Source organism: Hippocampus guttulatus, chromosome 2, assembly GCF_054856545.1.
Source record: "Hippocampus guttulatus isolate MCC_2025c chromosome 2, RoL_Hgut_1.0, whole genome shotgun sequence".
In the NCBI taxonomy this organism is placed as follows: Eukaryota; Metazoa; Chordata; class Actinopteri; order Syngnathiformes; family Syngnathidae; genus Hippocampus; species Hippocampus guttulatus.
This window is the reverse complement of record NC_141262.1, coordinates 19588344-19609731: the sequence shown is the minus strand read 5'-3', so window position 1 is coordinate 19609731 and position 21388 is coordinate 19588344. Positions and strand designations below refer to the sequence as shown.

Sequence of the window (21388 nt, the reverse complement as noted above, 5' to 3'; positions counted from 1 at the left end):
TTTTAATGAGGCTGTTTAGTTTATACAATACAATACAATACAATACATCTTAATATAGCACTTTCACAACAGCTGCAGCTGGAAGTAAGCACTTTACAGAACATTTAACATAAAATAACAAATATGATACAACCAAACACATAAAAAATTCCAGAATTGGAGGACTATTTAGGCACCAAACAAACTTTAAAGAGTATTTTGGAAGGATTTGGTTTTAATTATAATTTTAGTGTTAATGTAATTCCAGTAACAGGGTTGCAAATCAGTGCTAATGTCATCATTTTGGCTCCAAAGTACATGCTAACTGTGTTAGCTGCTATGCTAACTCGTCAAGAACAAAATTTGCTGTACAATAAAAAAAGAAAAACGGAATTGAAGTGATTCTCGGATGACATATAGGTGGAAATATTTAAATGATATGAATGTTAGGATGTTATATTTGAAATGCAAGTTGCAATACGACTGGACAATAGTAAAATGCCTTTAGGAGGTGCTCAAGAGTATTTTTACTTTAAATACTGTACATAGAAATCGCTTTCCCGACGTAATCACCTTCACGACTTTTCCTTATTGTGTCAGGACAACTAAAATTTGAAAAAATGTATGGTTCTATATTTTGTGAAGCCAACTATTTAAAATTCCCAGTTCCCGTTCTGGAATGACCCTTAAAAGATATTGCTTATGTGTTTGTTCACACTGAGGATAACAAAGAACAAATTAAACCATTAAAAAATGTTTGACGTGTACAATCCGAAGTGTCAGGCATGGTGTTGAAAAGCGTGCTAGCACACACAAAAAGGAGGGGGTGGATGTTGGATGATGAGGAGGGGGCTGGTGACAAATTCCCAGCCGGTCCTCGGTATCATGCAGGTGTCCTCGCTTCTGGATGTGTGACACCTCGGCGACACGAGCGGACCGTTAAGTCGGCAAAGCGGATCCGATCCTAAATATTTGATGAGGCTGCAAATCCGAAAGAGGAAGGATGTGCTCGTCTGGATGAGAGACCCCCGCAGCGGTGAAGACGCGCGGCATCTGCTCGCTGCCATCGACCGGAGCTCCGAAATGGAGGCGGGGGAGGTTTGGGAGTGGAGGTTGAGGGGGGTGGAATGACGAGACCGAGCCACCTCACCGGAACCGACTGCTCCAATATCATTTGAGGGGTAAAGACGTTATTTTGTGCACGCCTGCTCACCGACGTTCGCCGCTGCGTGTGTGGCTGAGCGGAGCGTCCATTGTGGACGTTTGCGTGTGTGCTGCTGCAGATGTGAGCTACAATGAGGCCCTTTGCATCTGGCTGCTGCAAATGGCTTGTTTGTTACATCAAATCGTTGTTGATTGCTGAACTGATAGTCAACCCGTTTGTTATGCTGATAGTTCCTGCTGACTTTGGGGGAAGAAAGAGGCGGGATCACCTTGGACTGATTCGGCTTTCTGTCAATCACCGGAGGAACGACCAGACATTCACACCCGAGTGCTGTTTTAGGGGTTAAGTCGAAACGTGTAGTTTCATATATGGATGAAAAAAATGTTTAAAGATTTTGGGTGGAGATGTGAGCCACAAGAGGCCTGTTGCATTTGGATGCTGCACAATGGACTCTTTACATCCAATAGTTTGTTGAACTGATATTCAAATTCTTTTTTTTTTTTTAATGCTGCTGCTTCCTGCTGACTTTGGGTGAGTTGCGGATGGAACACGCTGGACTGATTAGCTGTCTATCACAGGAGTGAAGACTACATATTCACACATAAGTGGACTGAGTGAACATTTTGCTAACATTTGCTCCAAGACTTTTGCACCTGGACCTCCATGCTCCATCATGGACTAATCGCATATCCAGTGGCTCTCCTCCAACTGATATTCGAACATCTTTTTTTTATACTTCTAATCACAAGGTCAAAGCTGGTTCTTGCTGACTTTGGGATCACCCAAGGCACACGGGATCACCCAAGACTGACAGTCACGGGCAGGAATAGCAGCAAGCGAGACTCTAATTCACACCAATTTTGTTTCCATGGCAACAATCAAGTAAAAAAAGACTTTTCGTGGACAGACATTGACGAAACTATTCCCGTTCACCCCCTGCACCCCCCCCCCTTCAAAAAAAAAACTGAGTGAAAATGCTGAAATACGAATGCCGAGCCTGGAGTTGGCGAGGTGACCTATTTGAAACCTTCTTTTGAATCCGTACTTGGATGTTAGTTTTCCAGCAATGCAATTATAAGCAGCAACACTGCAACAATCATCGATTATGGTTTTGTCTGGGACATTTTTCGCCCAATCGCATGTCAACATTTCCTCAGATGACCGTTTGTACCGTAGCGATAACGCAGTAGATTTTGAATGTTCCAATTTTCAGGATTGTTATCATGTAAGCCAACAGCCATTTTCCTGAACATGATTTGAAAAACGGTGGCCTGATTGCACCTTTCGGTCTATGGTAAACCTAACATATTTTTGGCCTGTGAGAGGAAGTTCTCAATGTGCGCACAAAATGCAAACTGAGAACCCAAAACGGTTCCACCCCGGCACAGAATCCGTAAACTTTCGCCGGTAGCATGGAATTGAAATGTATCCCGTGTTATTCACGATGAACTAACGAGGCCTAACAGGCAGGCATAGAGACGCCAATTATGCCAAGCACTCAGGCACCCACCGTCGGCCCCAATGTAACCGACGCTCCCCCGGATTCCAGTTATGACTTTCTCGGTGGAGATCCGGTGTGGGACTCGGTGACCAACAGCGTTCTCAAGATCACGCTCATATCCGTGATCGTGTGCGTCTCCTTGTTCGGGAATGTGGTGGTGCTGCTGGTTTTCCAGAGGAAGCCTCAGCTTCTGCACGTGGCCAACCGCTTTGTCCTCAACCTCCTGTTGGCTGATCTTCTCCAGACGGTGTTGGTCATGCCCTTTGCCATCGCCGCCACCGTGCCGGGCGTTTGGCCTCTGGATGCCAGACTGTGCCAGGCTTTGGTGGTGCTCATGCATCTCTTTGCGTTTGCCAGCGTCAACACTATCATCGTCGTCTCGGTGGATCGCTACCTTGCTATCATCCACCCCTTGTCCTACCCCACCCGGATGACCCCTCATTTGGGCACGAACTTGATCATCGGCACTTGGGTGCTCAGCATCCTGCAGAGCACGCCACCCCTGTACGGCTGGGGCGCCATCGACTTCAACCACCATCACAAGATGTGCTCGGTGGTGTGGTCCTACAGCCTGTCCTACTCGGTTGTAGTAGCCACCTTCTCCTTCTGGCTCCCGGTTCTCGTCATGCTCGGGTGCTATTGGATGGTATTCCGTGCGGCTAGGAGACAGAACGCCCTGGTGCACCCGATACAGACGCGATCCTACTCCCAGCCCTGCCCTCAGGACTTTCCAGGACAGATCAGCATGCCACCCCAGCAGGCGAGTTCACCGGACGGCCCCTCATCAGCCAATGGCTACCCCGCCCGTGTGAGGCACCGACGCTTCCACTACCACTGCAAGGCCGCGCGTGTCGTCTTTGTGATCATGGCGTCTTACATCCTCAGCATGGGACCCTACAGCATACTCAACACCATATCCATGAGCGCCAGAGAAGTCGTACCCGCCTGGCTGTCCTCTCTGGCCTTGGTGCTCTTCTTCCTGCAGTGCTGCTTGCACCCGTACATCTACGGCTACATGCACCGCAGTGTGAGGAAGGAATTCCTGGCTTTGTTCTGCGGGATATTCTGCAAGCAGGGACAGAGCTCGGCAGCCGAGAACTGCCTCACCACGGCAGTGGAGGGCCGCACCGGGGCGCACTCTCACTTGCCTAGCCTGGCCGGCAGGGTCTTTCCATTGCAGACTTGGGAGGAGTGCACCACGTCGTCTTCGCCCACTTTCGAAAGGAGGTCGAGGGACAGCCGCAAGGAGACCACCATGACCAGTGTCAGCTCGGACCGGGAGCCCACCGTCCATGGCAAACCGAGTACATAAAGACGTGAAATTTTGGATGTATCGATCGAATCGAACTGTACACTGCTCCCAAAGAGTTAAGAATATTTGGCTTTCAGGTGAAATTTTAGGCTGAAACTCAAATGGATGATACTTAATACCCCTCCTTCGCGGTCCCACTAGTTTTTTTATACGGTTTATAACTTTATATTGGTTGTAAGTCCATTCTCACCCACTAGATGGCGGCACATTTATTTAATTTGAGATGTAAATTTGACAGATGAAAAACAAAAGTATTTCAGCACAGGCTAGTTTTTGTTGAAAATTATTGAATGTAATCCACGGAAATCCTGATTTTTATGCCTACAGAAATTGACTGTCGTACGTTTATTTTAGAATGTACATTTTCGGGCATGATTATTGATGTAGATTGTGAGATTTGTTTAGTGTAAACCCAGAGGGATTGATATAGTTACACTGTGCAATATTTTTTTTGTCATCATTGCTCTTGCTTTCTCTCTTAATATATTTTATGTTTTAAAATGTGATTATTATTTTGAAGGTGTATAAATGCTATGAAAACATACATCTAAATAGGATATATCTATATTGCGGATTTCACTTATTGCGGAGTGGGGTCTGGAACATTACCCCACGATGGAGGGGCAGAATCACTGTGTAATTTTTACAAAGGTTGTGGTGCACCCAAAATATCCCAAACTTTTTTTGTGAGTTTATTTGAACTAACATTCACAGATTAAATTATTGTTCGGGATCTTTATCCATTATTTAGGAGTAGCATGAATTGGTAGCCTTTTCTTTTTGAGGTGAAAACGTTCAAAGACACCTTGGCCTTCAATCATTGGCCTGATGTGGTACAGGACCTGCACCTTGAGAAACAGAAATGGACTATATTCCCATTTTCTGATCAAAGTCAGAAAAAAGGCCCCGCTTCTCTTGTGTTTCTGAAAGATTATCCTGAACGATTATGTGGTGCGGGTCATTCAGTATTAACAATCGCAAATGATGTATGTAGGCAACAGCCAGATCATAGACTCCACAAATGTGACGTAAAATGGAATAATTGCCAATAAGTAACGGACCTGAAGCTTCATTCTCAAAATTAGTTAAAATGTTCACAATTTGGTATGTGCATAGACATTCAGTTCACCGGTTTAGATTTACTGTGGCTTAGGCCAAATGTAAATGTCTGCTGTTGTTTGGTAAATTATATTGGATGTTTGAAATCTTGACATCCTGCTGGTCGATTGTCATGGTTAATATTTTAGCGAGACCAAGTTTTGCCTCCAGCCAGTCGTCTCAGGGTGTGTATTCGAGAGTGATGTCTGTACGAGAGCTCATGTTTGGAATAAATCTGGTTGAGCCAGTGAAGAATTTTACTTCATTGTAATTCAAACAGGTTTTCAGAGTACCTTTTTATCTATTATCTTATTATCGAATCTAGAGTGATTCATTGCACATGTCAATCCACACAAGGGACCTATGGCCGTATAATAAAGGTTTGTCATAATTCATTTTCTTTCACTCAAGTGCACAAATAAGGGTTGTTTACTTACATGACACACACAAAGCTCCGTCCTGGGTGTAACAAGTCCAAAGATGAGATTGTATTCAATTTTTAAGTCATCACCAGTAACACGTGAAGGACCAGCATGACTTCCTTGCTGTCAATTGGTAACATTTTTAACCAACGGATGGTGTGAAATAATTAGTGATGCAAATTCCAACAGACACTGATAATTTACTGATTTGTATGGCTGATATGTTACCTGACAGAGAGAAAAATCTATGACATTTGAAAGAAATAAGGAATTACTTCCTGGTGTAATTGCAGAGATGTCACTGGATGTTTTGTCTTTTGCAATAGTTGATTGCTGTTCATTTCAAATGGGATGAGGCACGAATTCTGGAGTTTAAATTTGCAGTCACCGCTCAAACCCGTCAAGAGACTGTTGCACTCAAAACTGAATAATTGGTAACAGTATTTGCAACCCCTACATGGAACGAGTCATTTATAAATAGTTGAGCACAATAAAATTTACTGAGTGTTAAGAAATCTGATGAGCAGTTGACGCGAGCCGTATTTCTTAGTTTTACAATTTCATTTTACATCTGTACACTCGATCGACCTCATACAGTGCTGCTGGGTTGTTGTTTTTTTAATGTGACTTAATGTATTTTTGTGATTTTGTATTATCACCAGAAAATGTCTGTAAGGGTTTATATTCACTGGTAAGTGTTACATGTGCTTTTACAGACAAAAACAATTAAAAAACATCGAATAGTTTGTCATTGGCTTTTTTGTGTGTAATGTATATGCAGGTTATTCTCAAATGACATGAATGATCCCTAAATTAAATAAAAACTTGGAGGGGGTGGGCGACGGGTCACGTTCATGCCTATGGTGGCCAAAACAAACCCTCAGACTGAGGTACGGTTATTAAAAAGCCCCCAAATACATGTAACAATCCACAAATGCTCATCATAATTCATATTTGTGCAGTTGGTCAACCATTTAATACAGCAATTGGGGGCTTCAGAAAATCTGAATGGGTGTATGTACCGCACTAAACCTTTTAAGTGAAGAACCGACATAATACATTGTCCGTCATCTCACGCGACTAAATCCTAAACGCGGGTTAGCGACTCAATATTGGGAGAGAGAGAAAGGACAATTCAAATAAAGATTTTGCATTTTGCTTGTGAGCAAGAGAAGGAGCCGAGTGATGACATTTGACTTCATTTTCCAAACCAGAGTGAAAACAAGAAAATACATCACGTATCCATGTTTGCGTATACATTCAAGAGACGTGACGTTCGATTACTCATATATATTTGCAAAGCATTATCACCGTGGGTAACGACCCCCCTCGCCCCACTGAAGCAAACAGTGTCAGAAACAAAAGCAATTAATCAGTAAAATTCACAGACACTACTCATTCGAATGAATTAGACAAGATGGAATTACAAGATCCTCCATTTTGGAACATGCTGCAGCCGAAATCTACAACGCTGGGCACCCTCTCCTTTGATTCAAAGCAAACACATAAATATAAAGAGGAGAAAAAAAAAAAGACATGTATCAGCAACAATGTCAGTGTTTTTATATGTTTTCTCAACTACAATACAGGCTGATATAGTTCAGGATTTAAAGCCCTAAAATGACAACAGAAAAGTCATGAGCATTCTTTCCTTTGTTCTGTCTATACAATGTATGTACAAGCAAGGGTTTTTTTTTCTCTCCCATCGCTTCAGTAAACAACAACAACAAAAAAGAGACCCAAAAAGATTTTGTGGAAGGGGAATAGAAAATTAAAAGGCATTTGCATTTTCTTCATAAATCAAGAAAATGCTTTTGTTTGTTTGTTTTTTTATTCCACAAAAAGCAAAATGCTCACGATGATAACGAGGTCCCCCCGTTAGTCTGTCATAGTGTCGCTCTGAATATTAGCAGTCGAAAGTGAACGCGCCAAAGAAAAACTATTGGACAGAGGTTTTTAAAGCACAAAAAAAAGGGGACGGGCTTAGCTCGGGGGGTCTTGTAGGTGATGAATGGTGGTCTCACTTCTTTCTGGTCCTTACAAACATGTGGCCGTCAAACGGACGGCCACAACAGTCTCTTCTCACTAGCTCCCTCTCGCGCTCCCCTTTCGTCCTCTAGTCCACCTTGACCACGCTGTAGATCTTATTTACAAACCAGAAGCAAGCAAAGAAGCCGATTGTACCTGAGAAGGGGGGGGGGGGGCAAACAACAAATTAACAGCAATATGCACTTCATCTGTTTAAAAAAAAATTTTTTTTTACCACTTTAAAGGGTAGAAAATGGCTTGAGAACAAATATATGAACTCTCTCACGCTTGAACTATCTGAGAAATGGCAGGTACCATGCAACATTTTGTTGCCTCAGGGTTGAATAGCCGGTGGGTTTTTTTTTCTTTCTTAGACAACTGAACAGCCATTAATGTCTCAAATGCTGGCAACAAAAACGAGTACACCCCGAAGTGAAAATGCTGAAATCATAAAAAGCTATATAAAAAGTGACTTTTTGTACTTCTACATAAGAGGGTAAATTCACCGTCCCTTCGTAACAACGTCAGTCTTTCGTGTATAAAGTATATATACAATCGTCACAAAGATGTGAGGGGCATACTGCACTACCTTTTGTGAGACGCTGCATCTCCTAAACTTTTGCTTCTTGACAGCTAAAAAGATATTCGTGCAACACAAACTTTAGCCAAAAGAATGTATCTTTATTCTTTTGAAAACATTAAGAAGTCAATCTTCTCTCTGCGAGCTTTGCAGTCCAAGCCTGAATTACGGTGAGATCAAAGTTGAGGATGGGATGAATAAGATCAAAATAGAAATTGGGAAAATGGCAAAGGATTATTGAGCTCCAAAATGCGGCTTGGATTATTCTCCGCTGATAATATTTTGACATTTTGTCCCCCCTTGCGACATTGCAGCCTCCTTCTTAAGATAACGTCAACCGTTGTAATTTTTTTTTTTAATCTGGCCCAATAGTGATGCAAGTAGAGCAGATCATCTTCCTCCCTGTGACATTACAAGACATTCCAAGTTAGTTTTGTATAATTTTCTCCATTTGTCAGGATCCAAGACTTCCTTTAAATAAAATGTGAGATATTTATACAATAGCATTTGTGAGTTGGTCCCAATTTGATCGTAGTTGTACTTTCACCCGGCTGGACAAATCAATCAAAGGTCAGCATTATTGTTTTTGTTATGGACAGCCTAAGATGAGAAGTGGCTCACAACTGTAAACGCATGACTGCTGCAAGTGAATGTGTTTTTATCTGTGCTGACGGAAGAAAGAGCAAACAATAGAGCGCAGACTACTTCCTGGTGTTGTGCTTCTTCAAGACCAGGATGTGCTCCCAACACACCCCAATTGGAATTTGACAAACACGCTCTGCTGTGAGACTACATCAGGTGTGCCATGAGAAATGACCCCATTTCATGTGTGACAAGACGATCGAGGCTCACCTGTGAAGAGGAAGAAGATGAGGACCATGATCATGGTGTATCCGAAGTAGAGGAACGTGCTGGCTGCGCCGATGATTTGCAGTTTGGAGAAGAAATAGTGCACAGCGTATATGAAAAGATAGACCGCAGTGAAGCCGCTGGTCAGGAAGGAACGCCACCACCAGTGGTAGTCCTGCACACGCGTGAGACAGGAATGACAAGTCAGGCTTCCAGAATACACACAGTTGAAGTAATTACGACTCTGGCTCATTGAAGCCCTGAGACTGTTTCACCGAACCCATAGGGTTCAAGCAAACCCAGGTTAAGAACCACTGACACACACATACATACTGTACATATAATTGAAAATGTAATTATGACTTAGTTTTACATAATAAAAATTGAATTTTTACTCCATTCTTTCAGGCTGACTTTTACACAATTTTTTTAAAAGTAAATTAGATGGTCACAGCTACCCAGTAAGATGCAGTAATAATATTTTTTCCACTGAGGATATAAAATAGGCATATGTGAGTCAAATATACGTTTCCCAAAAGCTTACACCACCAGGACACCACTGTGAGTTTTGTAGCTTCTCTATGGTGTTTTGGATTTTTTTTCTTTGCATTGAAGTCACCCATTTTTTTAAAGACGTGAAGTGATTCAAATAAACATGGAAATCTTTGTTTTACATTGGTTTGTATGGTAAATTCCAACTGGGAGTGGTAATTACCAACCTGAAGCATATTTTTTGAAGAATTGTTCATAGTCAGCCAAACTACTCCTAGTTTTAAAGTATACTGGCACCATCTAGTGCTCGTATATGACATAATTGCAAGACGTCTGCAATCAAGCTGAGCATCGAAATTGCAATTGCACTTTGATTGTATTCTTTCACATCCATTGTGGGGTTGTTTAAATACAACAATGAAAACTCATTTTCTTAATAATTCTGGACCGAAATGTATGTGACGGCACGGTACATTGTTTTAAAGGTACCTCAGCACATAAGTGGAAGTAGCAGAGCAGAATGGTGGCCTCGGAGCACGTGATGAGCAGAATGATGAACACCAGGAACAGGAAGCCAAACATGTAGTACATCTGGTGGGACCTAACAAATGCAACGTATTTGTCACAGCGTTCCCTTTTTCAAACGTGGTGAGGAGTCGTGCTGTGCCTGCTTACCAAATGCTGTTGAGGATGAAGAACAGTTGGATGAAGATGCAGCCAAAGGGTAGGATGCCACCCATGACGATGCCCGGGATGGGCTTCGTGAAGAACGACTGCTCGGGAATTTGACGTGGGATTTGATTCGTTCTCACTGGTTGCTCAATTGCCTATGTGGATTTCAAAAGAAGTGGGGGAAAAAAAAAATCGCAAAAAAGCACATAATTCTCTCAGGAATTTACAGTAGAAACATTTGAATGGCATGAAGGTTGCATGTAGAGAGAGACAGACTGGGCGTATTGGGCAAAGATGCAAATGGTTTTGCATTTTGAACATTCACATTCAATCAGAATGACCAGCATCTTTCATAATGAAATTGCTGGCACGAAATTCACGAAAATCATAATGAAAAAGCACGACTATTGTTTCCTCACAATGTATTCACTTGCTTTTTACTTTGGTTTGTCCCAGCTTTTACTTTGGGTGTATGGTTTGAATTTTATTCCATGGAACCATGACGGCGATTTGTCTCACAATGATTTCTCAGCCAAGAAAACTGCTGACGATCACGTGAGAACAAATGAAACGCTTGAAGAGGGACAGAATGGGCAATCCAAACAACTTTGCTGCATTACTTTGCTAGACAGCCAATGGAATTCTGGGTGTGATGATTGATTTAGGTAATAACTTACCATGTATTTGGAGTGCTTTCCCGTCTAAGTTAAGTGATCAAATCTGTGTTGTGGTCCTGAAATTGTTCATGCGTTAAGGGACTCAATAACTGTAAGAACATTACAAAAATATGACGAGGACCGTTATATTACGCCGTTAATGGCTACATGTTTTATTGTACCGTGTTACTTTTGTAATGCAACTGCATGTCCCAAACTCTGGGATGGGATACCCTTTCCTTCCAATTGGTGTCACTTCACAATTTGGTTTCGCTGAAATCTGTTATAAGCCACAGCTTTGGTAGCCCATAAACTATTTAATGAAAAAAAAAAAAGACCACCCAGGCAATGATATGGTAAAAAGGGTGGAGGAACCACTAAAATTAAACTTTGGTGTCCACCAGTGGGCCGTAAAATATCATCTTATGGGCTGCAAATTGCCCCCAGGCAGCGAGTTTGAAACCAATTATCTAGACAAATAATAAAATTGATCGTGGTTAACTTCCAAATTGAACCCGGAAATTATTATTTTTAAGTAGTCACCTTCGACAACAAAAAGGGGTCTCAACCGGTCTTCCACAGTTTGTATTAAGAGGTGAAACTATATTTCCCATGATACGTACAGGCTTCTTGAATCCAAAGTAGGCACCGATGAAAGTAAGTGGCACAGAAATTCCAAACCACAGGGCCAGGATGGCCACAAGGGTCCCAAAGGGGATGGCTGCCGATGACCCCTCGACCCAGAGGATCAGGTTCATCAGGAAGAAGTCAGCAAACACAATACTGCAGAAGAAGAGGTGGTGAGGGAATGAGTCCAGCACAGAGGAGACATTTCTAGTCAGGGAACAAACCCGGGGCACAGGAGCGCAGTCAACAGGACGTTTGTCTTCCACTTCTCTCCTCCAAAAGCTGAAATAAAATAAAAGATCAGAACAACCTGATGAAAAGGGTCACAGCTTGAGTTGCGTAAAGCTTCTTGTCAGCCATCTTACTTTTGTACAAGCGTGCCGAAACGTAGCCGGCGGGGGTGCCGAGCAGGACCCAGAGAACCACGGCGCACGTCATGAGTGCGCCCCTGTTGGCCGGGGAGAGGAAGCCCAGGCAGGCCAGGACTAAAAAGGAAGCACAGTCCATCGTTACATTCCCTTAATTGTACCCGGGCGGCACTGCCAAGTTGCTTCCTGTAGATCAAAATAAATAAATAAATAAAGTCTACACAGCCCTGCTCAAATGCCATTTTTTTAATAGATAGAATTAATTCTAAAAAATATTAACAGTGACAGCCCTAGTTGAAAACTTTATACATAACTGACGAAATGCTTTGCATTCACGCACAACGATACCGGGACATGAACGGCCAAATCAATTGTTCTATAACATAAAAACCAAGCAGATGTTTGAAAGACAGGGTCAAGTTTAGACCCAAAAAAAAACATAGTCACCTCACACAGCAAGGTCTCATGTCAAATTCTGACTTGTCTTTCTTGTTGTACCTGTTTGCCTCATAAATCATTTTCTATCTATTGCGTGATCTTACACAGCGTGATGAACGTCATGATGAAGATCTGCGTTCCCTGTCCGAGGAAAATGGAGAGCAGCATGCCTTTCCTGGGTGGGCGGAACACATCGCCGTGCACCTGCTTCCAGCCCGACTCCTCCTGTGCATCTTCCTGTAAAAGGGGAACGCGAGACAGAAAATCAACAAAGCAGTCTACGGTGTGAGGTGAAAAGCTTACAATTAACCAGCCACCACGCAGTGAGTTGTACCTGCTCGCTCAAAATTTGCTAGCAAAGCGACAAGAGGTGAACACAGAGCTGTAAAATTTGGTGTGCTTCCACTACGATCAGTCTGACCTTTGAAATTAATACATTTATACACCTGCAGTCACACCACATTTTACATTCCTCTCTCGGGTGTCGGCTTGTGCTTCAATCTCACCCCAACACCTGATCGAAGGACCACAACAATGTTTGCTTTTCAGCAGGCTTACATAAAAGGGAGTAGATTTCGCCTTGGTCGATGGAAGCTTTATCAAGTTTTCCTGCGAAATGTGACAACACGTTGATGGAGAAAGACAAACTTAATATTATGTTTCATAGTTTCATTTCAGGTTATGCTTGATTGACCTCGAACGCTATGTTCTCACAACTTGTACACAATGGAGCACACGGGGAAAAAAGGGCCAACTTGAGCTGAATGAAGCCAAGGCCTCATTAACTGATAATATAGACAGGAAGGTTCAACTTCAGGAGGGCAGCATGACAAGATGTCCTTCAGTTTGTTACAGTGTCTCGATTCATGCGAAATCTACCCATTGAATTAACAAGGTATCCATTGTTTGCACGGGAAGATGTTTTGGCCTCCAGGTGTCCACTGAGGGGCATATCGGTGGGCTGGGCTGGGAAGCGCGAAATGCAAATAAGGAGGAATGTTATTCTGATATGTTACTTGTATTTTGCATATCATGTGAATAAAAAGTGCTCAGCGGAGGTGCGAAGGTGGGGTTTCGATCTGAGAGGAAACACGACTTGTGCTGCCTTCGAGGAACTTCGCCCCCTTTGCTGATCAACAAAAGACATCTGTTCCTGAGTTGAGTCGAGTCTTTTTATTCAAAGTTCAAGATATTCGGGTGAATTCCCTGACACATGTTCAGGGCTCAAAGGTATTTCACACTGTAGAATTCACTGATATACAGGGGGGAATCCTTCACCCTCAAGAGATGAAGGGATTTCAGCGAAGTACTCAATTAAAGGCTATCACCAATTAAAATGCCTTTTAAAATGGAACAAGTCTTTGCTTTGAAATTTACTCGTTCAACTATATGACGACATTATTTATAAATCATAATTTTGATTCTAACTTTAGTCACCGGAAGATCCTTTATCTGTCTTCGCCATTTACACAGAATCCAGCAAATGTCATGGGGCTATTTTTATTTTTTTTAATCAACATGTTTCTAAAAACTTTAAAACATTTTTAACAATGTTTATAATTTTAATCAGAATGCTGTGTTTAAACTCATGGGGCCACATAGCAAGTATTGTAAAGAAATGTTTCGACTTGACTTCCCCAAGTTATGTTCCGTAATTGCTACAAAAACATACCTAGTGAGTATTGAAATAGGCAATTTCTTTGACGCGGACTTGAATCTTCAATAATTGCGGGGGTGATCTGCAACATAACCCCCACGATGGTATCCGATTGTGGAATACAGTATGAAACTACACACACAGCGTTAATATCTCGCTTTGCTGAGTTCTGTGTAAAAGGCAATGGTGGCTAATGCTCAATCTTCTGTTGCGGCAAGTCAATTCTGTTTCAAGAGGCTCATGTAAGCTTTCAGGAGTCAGACAATTTGCGTACGCCTCCGCTAACCCGTTTGTGACGATCATGCACATGTAGAGTGTGGATGTTGCTTGTACCTGGTCGACCTGGTTGTATCTGGCAATGTCCTTGTGCAGCGTTCTGAGCATGATCATGGCTACCATGCCGGACAGGAAAAGCACGATGACTAAGGAGTTCATGATACTAAAGACCCAGACATACATAAATATGCATTAGCGCCTGCTGATTTAAAAAAAAAAATGGTGTAAATATGAATGTGAAACAAGCGCTCCTACCTAAACCACTGGATATTTGTGTGTGGCATAGACACCAGGATGTAGTCCCACCTGGATGCCCATTTGATCAAGTTGTTTTCCTGTAGAAGGAGGCGAAAAGTTCCATGATAGTAATCGTGTATTGTAATACACGTGTCTTAAATAAATACAAAGACTTACTTCAAACGTGACTGAGTAGGTGTAAACGATGGACACGTCATTATTGAACTGGCTAGGCACCTCCATCGGGGCCGTGCTTTCGCAGTTTGGGGTCTTCTCATCTGCATGGTTGATACTATTGTGGTGGAGGAGGGGCACAAAGCATGTCCAAATATATTTATTCCTACTAATGCAGCTCTAAGGTTTAAAACGATCGAAAGATACTTTATACACTGAAAAACAACAAGGGAAATCCAACGAGTATTGTTAGGAGGAAAAAAAATGCCTTGAAAGCCACATAAAACCACCTTTAACAGATCTACCCTTGAAACCCACATAAATTCAAATTTTATTGTGAGAAAGTGAACATTAACGGTTACCTTCATTGGGCCCATATTAAGCATTGCTTACAAAGAAAAATCGGAAGTAGCCTGGTGCCTTTTCCCGGTGATGTGAGCATCAAGTAGTTACAACAGAAAGATCTGACATTTTTAATGGTAAAAGCAAGATTGCAATTGAGTTTCCAAACATCTTTTACAGTGAATGCATGTTTTATGATGGCAAGCGTTCTCTTCCAAAGATTATTTTTATTCGTTTTGTTTCCTAAAATGGAAAACGCTTTTAAAATTTAAACAAATCTGCATAATTGTCCCCAAATGGATCCCGTTCACCCTTGATGGTTGTAGTGTGTATGCAACCATCGTCAATGCTTACCTCCTGGGCTCCAGTGTGGCAGCAACCAGCCGAGCTCCTGTCCACCCGTCAGCGGCTCCGTTGTGGTAAAAGATCTTGATGTCAACGTGGTTGAAAACGTAAAATGTCTTCTTCTTGTTGAACTCAGCCTGGGGAAGGGGAAAAAAATGTCAAAAGATTACAAGGCTACATATTTCAAAGGACTTCAACACACAGCGTCAAAAAATACCTCTTGGTGTCATTTTGTGTACCGATTTAAACATAATTTCAGAAATGGTCGTCACAGCTTACATTAATAACACAAGCATCCTTAGGTCGCCCGTCAGAAGTAACAAGGCAACCAATGGGGAAACCCGGGTTGCAGTATTTCTGGTTGTCTTCGACTTCATAGCACCACGTGACAGGCATATTGTCGATGATCCTGAAACAACAGCAAGCACCACTCAAACACCAAACTTTTCTTTTTGTTATCACCCTAAGCAAAGAAAGTATCGAGATAAGCTCAGCTAAACTGGGACCAAGCCAACCAGTGATGCTGATAGTTGAGCTGCATTCCCATTTTGATGAAATCCAGTCGGGTAGCGTCTTCTTGGCTGTTCTTCTTGTACGTTTTGGTGCACACCGCCTTGCACTTCACATCTTGTTTGAAGTTAAACTGCGAAAAGAGGGGAAAGCGCCCATGTTGAATCAGCAATCCATTTCTGACTGGACACAAGAGAGATGAATGCGCATCTAAAATAAGCAACACAATTACACATGCTTTGTTTTCGCATGACACCTACTTTGTACGGTGAGGACTCGATACGTTCGCCAAACAACACCTGTCCCAGATTCTCCGAAGGCCTCATTTCCTTTTCATCCTTGCAAAAGTCGAATCTTGAATAAATGTATAACATACAATTAGCACAGGCACACTCCTTAGGACAGTGGGTGCTCAAAAAGTTGGAGAAAGAGTCACTTACACGTCATATTCATAAGGCAGGACGGACTCGACTGAATCCAAGCGATTGACAAAGAGCTCTATCTGTGTCTGCAGGCAAGCAAAACATGTGTATCAGAGTAATTTGGCAGGAATGAATTACATAAATAAAAGACAAGATCAGGTTGCCAACATTTTGGCTAAAGTTTTGTTTGTAAATTTCTTGTATAACTAAACTGTATTTACAAAATAGTTAAAGGCAACAAGCCATGTAGATCAGCTCTTTATCCAATTTAAGGGAAAAGAAAGAATCGTGATCTCACTGAACCTTTTGGCTCTGACAGTTTTGAATCAAATTATTCAATCACATTTATGGGCAGTCTGTGTTCAAAGGGAATTTTCAATTATATCTTCGCAGTGATATTTTTTTTTTAACTTTAATGACTTTAGTGATTTTTAAGCAATAATTAGTCTTTATGGCCACACAATAATACAATCAAACATTAATAGTGACGTTAAATATTGAAAGAAAACTGGGGTGGGGGGGCGTACATGAACTGTACCTAAATACAACTGTATTGTACTTAGAAAGTGAGAATCACTCAAACTCGGCACAATTATTACCATGAACAATTTCGATAATCAAGACAAGAACTATTCCCATGGGCTCACCACCCATGAGAGGGGCCAAAGGGGTCGGGTGCAATGTGAGCTGGGCGGCAGCCAAAGGCGGGGACCCTGGCGGTCCGATCCTCGGCTGCAGAAGCTAGCTCTAGGGACATGGAATGTCACCTCTCTGGCAGGGAAGGAGCCCGAGCTGGTGTGTGAGGCAGAGAATTTCCGACTGGATATAGTCGGACTTGCCTCCACACACAGCCTGGGTTCTGGTACCAGTTCTCTCGAGAGGGGTTGGACTCTCTTCCACTCTGGAGTTGCTCAAGGTGAGAGGCGCAGAGCAGGTGTGGGCATACTCATTGCCCCCCGGCTCAGTGCCTGTACATTGGGGTTCACACCGGTAGACGAGAGGGTTGCCTCCCTCCGCCTTCGGGTGGGTGGACGGGTCCTGACTGTTGTTTGTGCATATGCACCAAACAGCAGCTCAGCATACCCACCCTTTTTGGAGTCCTTGGAGGGTGTGCTGGAGAGTACTCCTGCTGGGGACTCCCTTGTTCTGCTGGGGGACTTCAATGCTCACGTGGGCAATGACAGTGAGACCTGGAGGGGCGTGATTGGGAGGAACGGCCCCCCCGATCAGAACTCGAGTGGTGTTTTGTTATTGGACGTCTGTGCTCGCCACGGATTGTCCATAACGAACACCTTGTTCAAACATAAGGGTGTCCATATGTGCACTTGGCACCAGGACACCCTAGGCCGCAGTTCGATGATCGACTTTGTAGTTGCATCATCGGATTTGCGGCCGCATGTTCTGGACACTCGGGTGAAGAGAGGGGCGGAGCTGTCAACTGATCACCACCTGGTGGTGAGTAGGCTCCGCTGGTGGGGGAAGATGCCGGTCCGTCCTGGCAGACCCAAACGTATTGTGAGGGTTTGTTGGGAGCGTCTGGCGGAATCCCCTGTCAGAAGGAGTTTCAACTCCCACCTCCGACAGAGCTTTTCCCATGTTCCGGGGGAGGCGGGGGACATTGAGCCCGAGTGGACCATGTTCCGTGCCTCTATTGTTGAGGCGGCCAATCTGAGTTGTGGCCGTAAGGTGGTTGGTGCCTGTCGTGGCGGCAACCCCCGTACTCGCTGGTGGACACCAGCAGTAAGGGATGCCGTCAAGCTGAAGAAGGAGTCCTATCGAGCCTTTATGGCCTGTGGGACCCCAGAGGCAGCTGACGGGTATCAACTGGCCAAGCGGAACGCAGCTTCGGTGGTCGCCGAGGCAAAAACCAGAGCGTGGGAAGAGTTCGGTGAGGCCATGGAAGCCGACTTCCGGACGGCTTCGAGGAAATTCTGGTCCACCATCCGACGTCTCAGGAGGGGGAAGCAGTGCACCACTAACACTGTGTACAGTGGGGATGGGGCGCTGCTGACTTCGACTCGGGACGTTGTGAATCGGTGGGCAGAGTACTTCGAAGACCTCCTCAACTCCACCAACACGCCTTCCTTGGAGGAAGCAGAGCCTGGGGACTCTGAGGTGGGCTCTCCTATCTCTGTGGTTGAAGTCACCGATGTGGTTAAAAAGCTCCTCGGTGGCAAGGCCCCGGGGGTGGATGAGATCCGCCCGGAGTTCCTCAAGGCTCTGGATGCTGTGGGGCTGTCCTGGTTGACACGCCTCTGCAACATCGCGTGGTCAACAGGGAGAGTGCCTCTGGATTGGCAGACCGGGGTGGTAGTCCCTCTTTTTAAAAAGGGGGACCGGAGGGTGTGTTCCAACTACAGAGGGATCACACTCCTCAGCCTCCCTGGTAAGGTCTATTCAGGGGTGCTGGAGAGGAGGGTCCGTCAGGAAGTCGAGCCTCAGATTGAGGAGGAGCAGTGTGGTTTTCGTCCCGGCCGTGGAACAGTGGACCAGCTCTACACCCTTAGCAGGGTCCTCGAGGGTATGTGGGAATTCGCCCAACCAGTCTACATGTGTTTTGTGGACTTGGAGAAGGCGTTTGACCGTGTCCCTCGGGGAGTTCTGTGGGGGGTGCTTCGTGGGTATGGGGTACCGAACCCCCTGATACGGGCTGTTCGGTCACTATACCACCGATGTCAGAGTTTGGTTCGCATTGCCGGCAGTAAGTCGGAATCGTTTCCAGTGGGGGTAGGACTCCGCCAAGGCTGCCCTTTGTCGCCGATTCTGTTCATAACCTTTATGGACAGAATTTCTAGGCGCAGCCGAAGCGTTGAGGGGATCCGTTTTGGGGGCCTCAGTATTGCATCCCTGCTTTTTGCAGATGATGTGGTGCTGTTGGCTCCTTCAAACAGGGCTCTCCAACTCTCACTGGAGCATTTCGCAGCCGAGTGTGAAGCGGTTGGGATGAAGATCAGCACCTCCAAATCTGAAACCATGGTCCTCAGTCGGAAAAGGGTGGAGTGTCCCCTCCGGGTCGGGGAGGAGATCTTGCCCCAAGTGGAGGAGTTCAAGTATCTTGGGGTCTTGTTCACGAGTGGGGGCAGGAGGGAGCGGGAGATCGACAGGCGGATCGGTGCAGCGTCTGCTGTGATGCGGACGTTGTATCGGTCTGTCGTGGTGAAGGAGGAGCTGAGCCAAAGGGCGAAGCTCTCAATTTACCGGTCGATCTACGTTCCAACCCTCATTTATGGTCACGAGCTATGGGTCGTGACCGAAAGAACGAGATCCCGGCTACAAGCGGCCGAAATGAGTTTTCTCCGCAGGGTGTCCGGGCTCTCCCTTAGAGATAAGGTGAGAAGCTCGGTCATCCGGGAGGGGCTCAGAGTCGAGCCGCTTCTCCTCCACATCGAGAGGAGCCAGATGAGGTGGCTTGGGCATCTGATTCGGATGCCCCCTGAGCGCCTCCCTGGTGAGGTGTTCCGGGCATGTCCCACCGGGAGGAGACCCCGAGGAAGACCCAGGACACGCTGGAGAGACTATGTCACCCAGCTGGCCTGGGAACGTCTCGGGATCCCCCGGGGAGAGCTGGAAGAAGTAGCTAGGGAGAGGGAAGTCTGGGCTTCCCTGCTAAAGCTGTTGCCCCCGCGACCCGGCCCCGGATAAGCGGTAGATGATGGATGGATGGATGGATGGAAGACAAGAACTATTTTACGTTCTGTGTAAATGTTTTTAATGTTACTGGTCTTTATCTTAGTCCTCTCGATATCATTGAAAACGAGCGCTTCCCTAAATGAGCCTTCGAGGTTTAAATAAAGGTTTGAAATGAAATTAAACGGAATGGTTAAATACAAATTGAGACTGATTCAGTACTGCTTTGTTTCTCGTAGTGTAAATCGAAGCAGACTTCCATCATGGACCTCATAAGATATCCTTTATTTGTCCCACACTGGGGAAATTTACAGCTTTTCATGGGTGCTTTTTAGACACGTATTGTTATCAATTCGGCGGATTTGCTCACGACATAAAGGATTCAGAATTTCGCTGAAATACACGTCAGGGTGGAAAAAGTGCAACAAGCCCAGCTAGCAGCAAGGGACACAACAATGCTCATGCTGTTTGCACCCGATAATCGGGGCCTTGAGGAAATGCTAACGTTAGCTAGCAACGTAAACATTGAACCAAACATAGGCAAAGACGCCGAATTCGGCCGAAAATCCACTGCATCGTTACCGAAACGAGAGACTGATCGCTTCTTTCCTACCTGGCAATCTGCTTCACCTTTGCCGACCTCGCAAAAACTAACTGGGGCTAAACCCGGAAGATAGAACGCCGAGCACGGGCAGAAACGTGAGACGAAAAAGAAAAGCAGCCAATAACGAAACTCTATTCGCCGTCTCATTTTATGTGCGAGTCGTCAAGTTTTGAGCCTGCGTCAAAAGGGAATATATCTTGTCCGAAAAAAAGGTGCGCTGGTGGAACAAGGATAGCTGGTTCTTGTCCTGCCTGGCCGAAACGCAGCGACGTCAGCAATAGCTGCGCTCAGTTTCCGCCTTGCCTCTCTCTGTCCTGTCTGCCTCAAGCACAACCAACGGTGACGTTTCACTCTTGCACGTGACGCGGAAACGATGCGCTCAACACAAAAGCTGGCGTCGCGGAATTCACAATAAAAGTTATAAAAGTCACTCACGATTTCTTCGATCTTCATTTGACAATCAAAAGGCACCTCACCAATATCATACATTTTTATATAACTGTCTTTTTTCTTTTCTTCCTTTTTATCAAAAGTAGAAAATTACCATTAAAAAATTGAAAACCACTGCTGAAGAGAATTTCGCTATAAAATAACAGTAATTTACTGTTAAATCCACTTAATGTAATCTATTTTAACAGTAACAATATTTTACAGTATTTTAATTGCTACAATGGTATTGTTTTGTTGATTCTAATTATTTTTTTCTTGAAAAAGTATTGCCGTCGAATTCGGTGTGTTTATGCGTAGCACTTTCAACCGTGGTTGTTCTTGATGTGTCATATTAATAAAATTGAGTTGAGTTGCATAACAAAAATATATATTTTCCCATTTATTTTCTGCACTTAATCTCAAATTTTTAAAACGAGTTAACCCACTCGAGCTCTCAGTGGCTCAAATCGGAAAGAATAATTAAATTGACAGATGCTGTTGACGTTTCCTCTTTACCACATGCCAGTAAAGTAGGTGGCAGTAATGCGCCTGTATGCTGGTTGCCACACGCCAATCAA

The 21388-nt window shown here is 44.2% G+C and overlaps 2 protein-coding genes across 3 annotated transcripts; one reads left to right on the top strand and one right to left on the bottom strand.

The window, feature by feature from the left end:
- The first annotated feature begins 878 nt into the window (after window positions 1-878).
- gpr101 (G protein-coupled receptor 101) lies at window positions 879-6223 on the top strand. Its single transcript, XM_086101197.1, has one exon. It carries the CDS (start codon window positions 2632-2634, stop codon window positions 3955-3957), a length of 1326 nt encoding a protein of 441 aa, XP_085957323.1. The 5' UTR covers window positions 879-2631; the 3' UTR covers window positions 3958-6223.
- Window positions 6224-6660: 437 nt separating this feature from the next.
- tm9sf5 (transmembrane 9 superfamily protein member 5) lies at window positions 6661-20696 on the bottom strand. 2 transcript variants are annotated; one of them, XM_086101195.1, is made up of 18 exons: window positions 20391-20696; window positions 16169-16236; window positions 15989-16082; window positions 15734-15861; window positions 15498-15627; window positions 15228-15355; window positions 14535-14649; window positions 14376-14455; window positions 14178-14283; window positions 12746-12796; window positions 12292-12424; window positions 11747-11866; window positions 11606-11663; window positions 11378-11537; window positions 10102-10253; window positions 9916-10027; window positions 8938-9109; window positions 6661-7661 (listed from the first exon to the last, which is right to left on the bottom strand). In XM_086101195.1, exons 1-18 carry the CDS (start codon window positions 20526-20528, stop codon window positions 7594-7596), a joined length of 2013 nt encoding a protein of 670 aa, XP_085957321.1. In that variant the 5' UTR covers window positions 20529-20696; the 3' UTR covers window positions 6661-7593. The 2 variants fall into 2 exon arrangements, with proteins under 2 accessions (XP_085957321.1, XP_085957322.1); XM_086101196.1 differs by lacking the exon at window positions 12746-12796.
- Window positions 20697-21388: the final 692 nt, after the last annotated feature.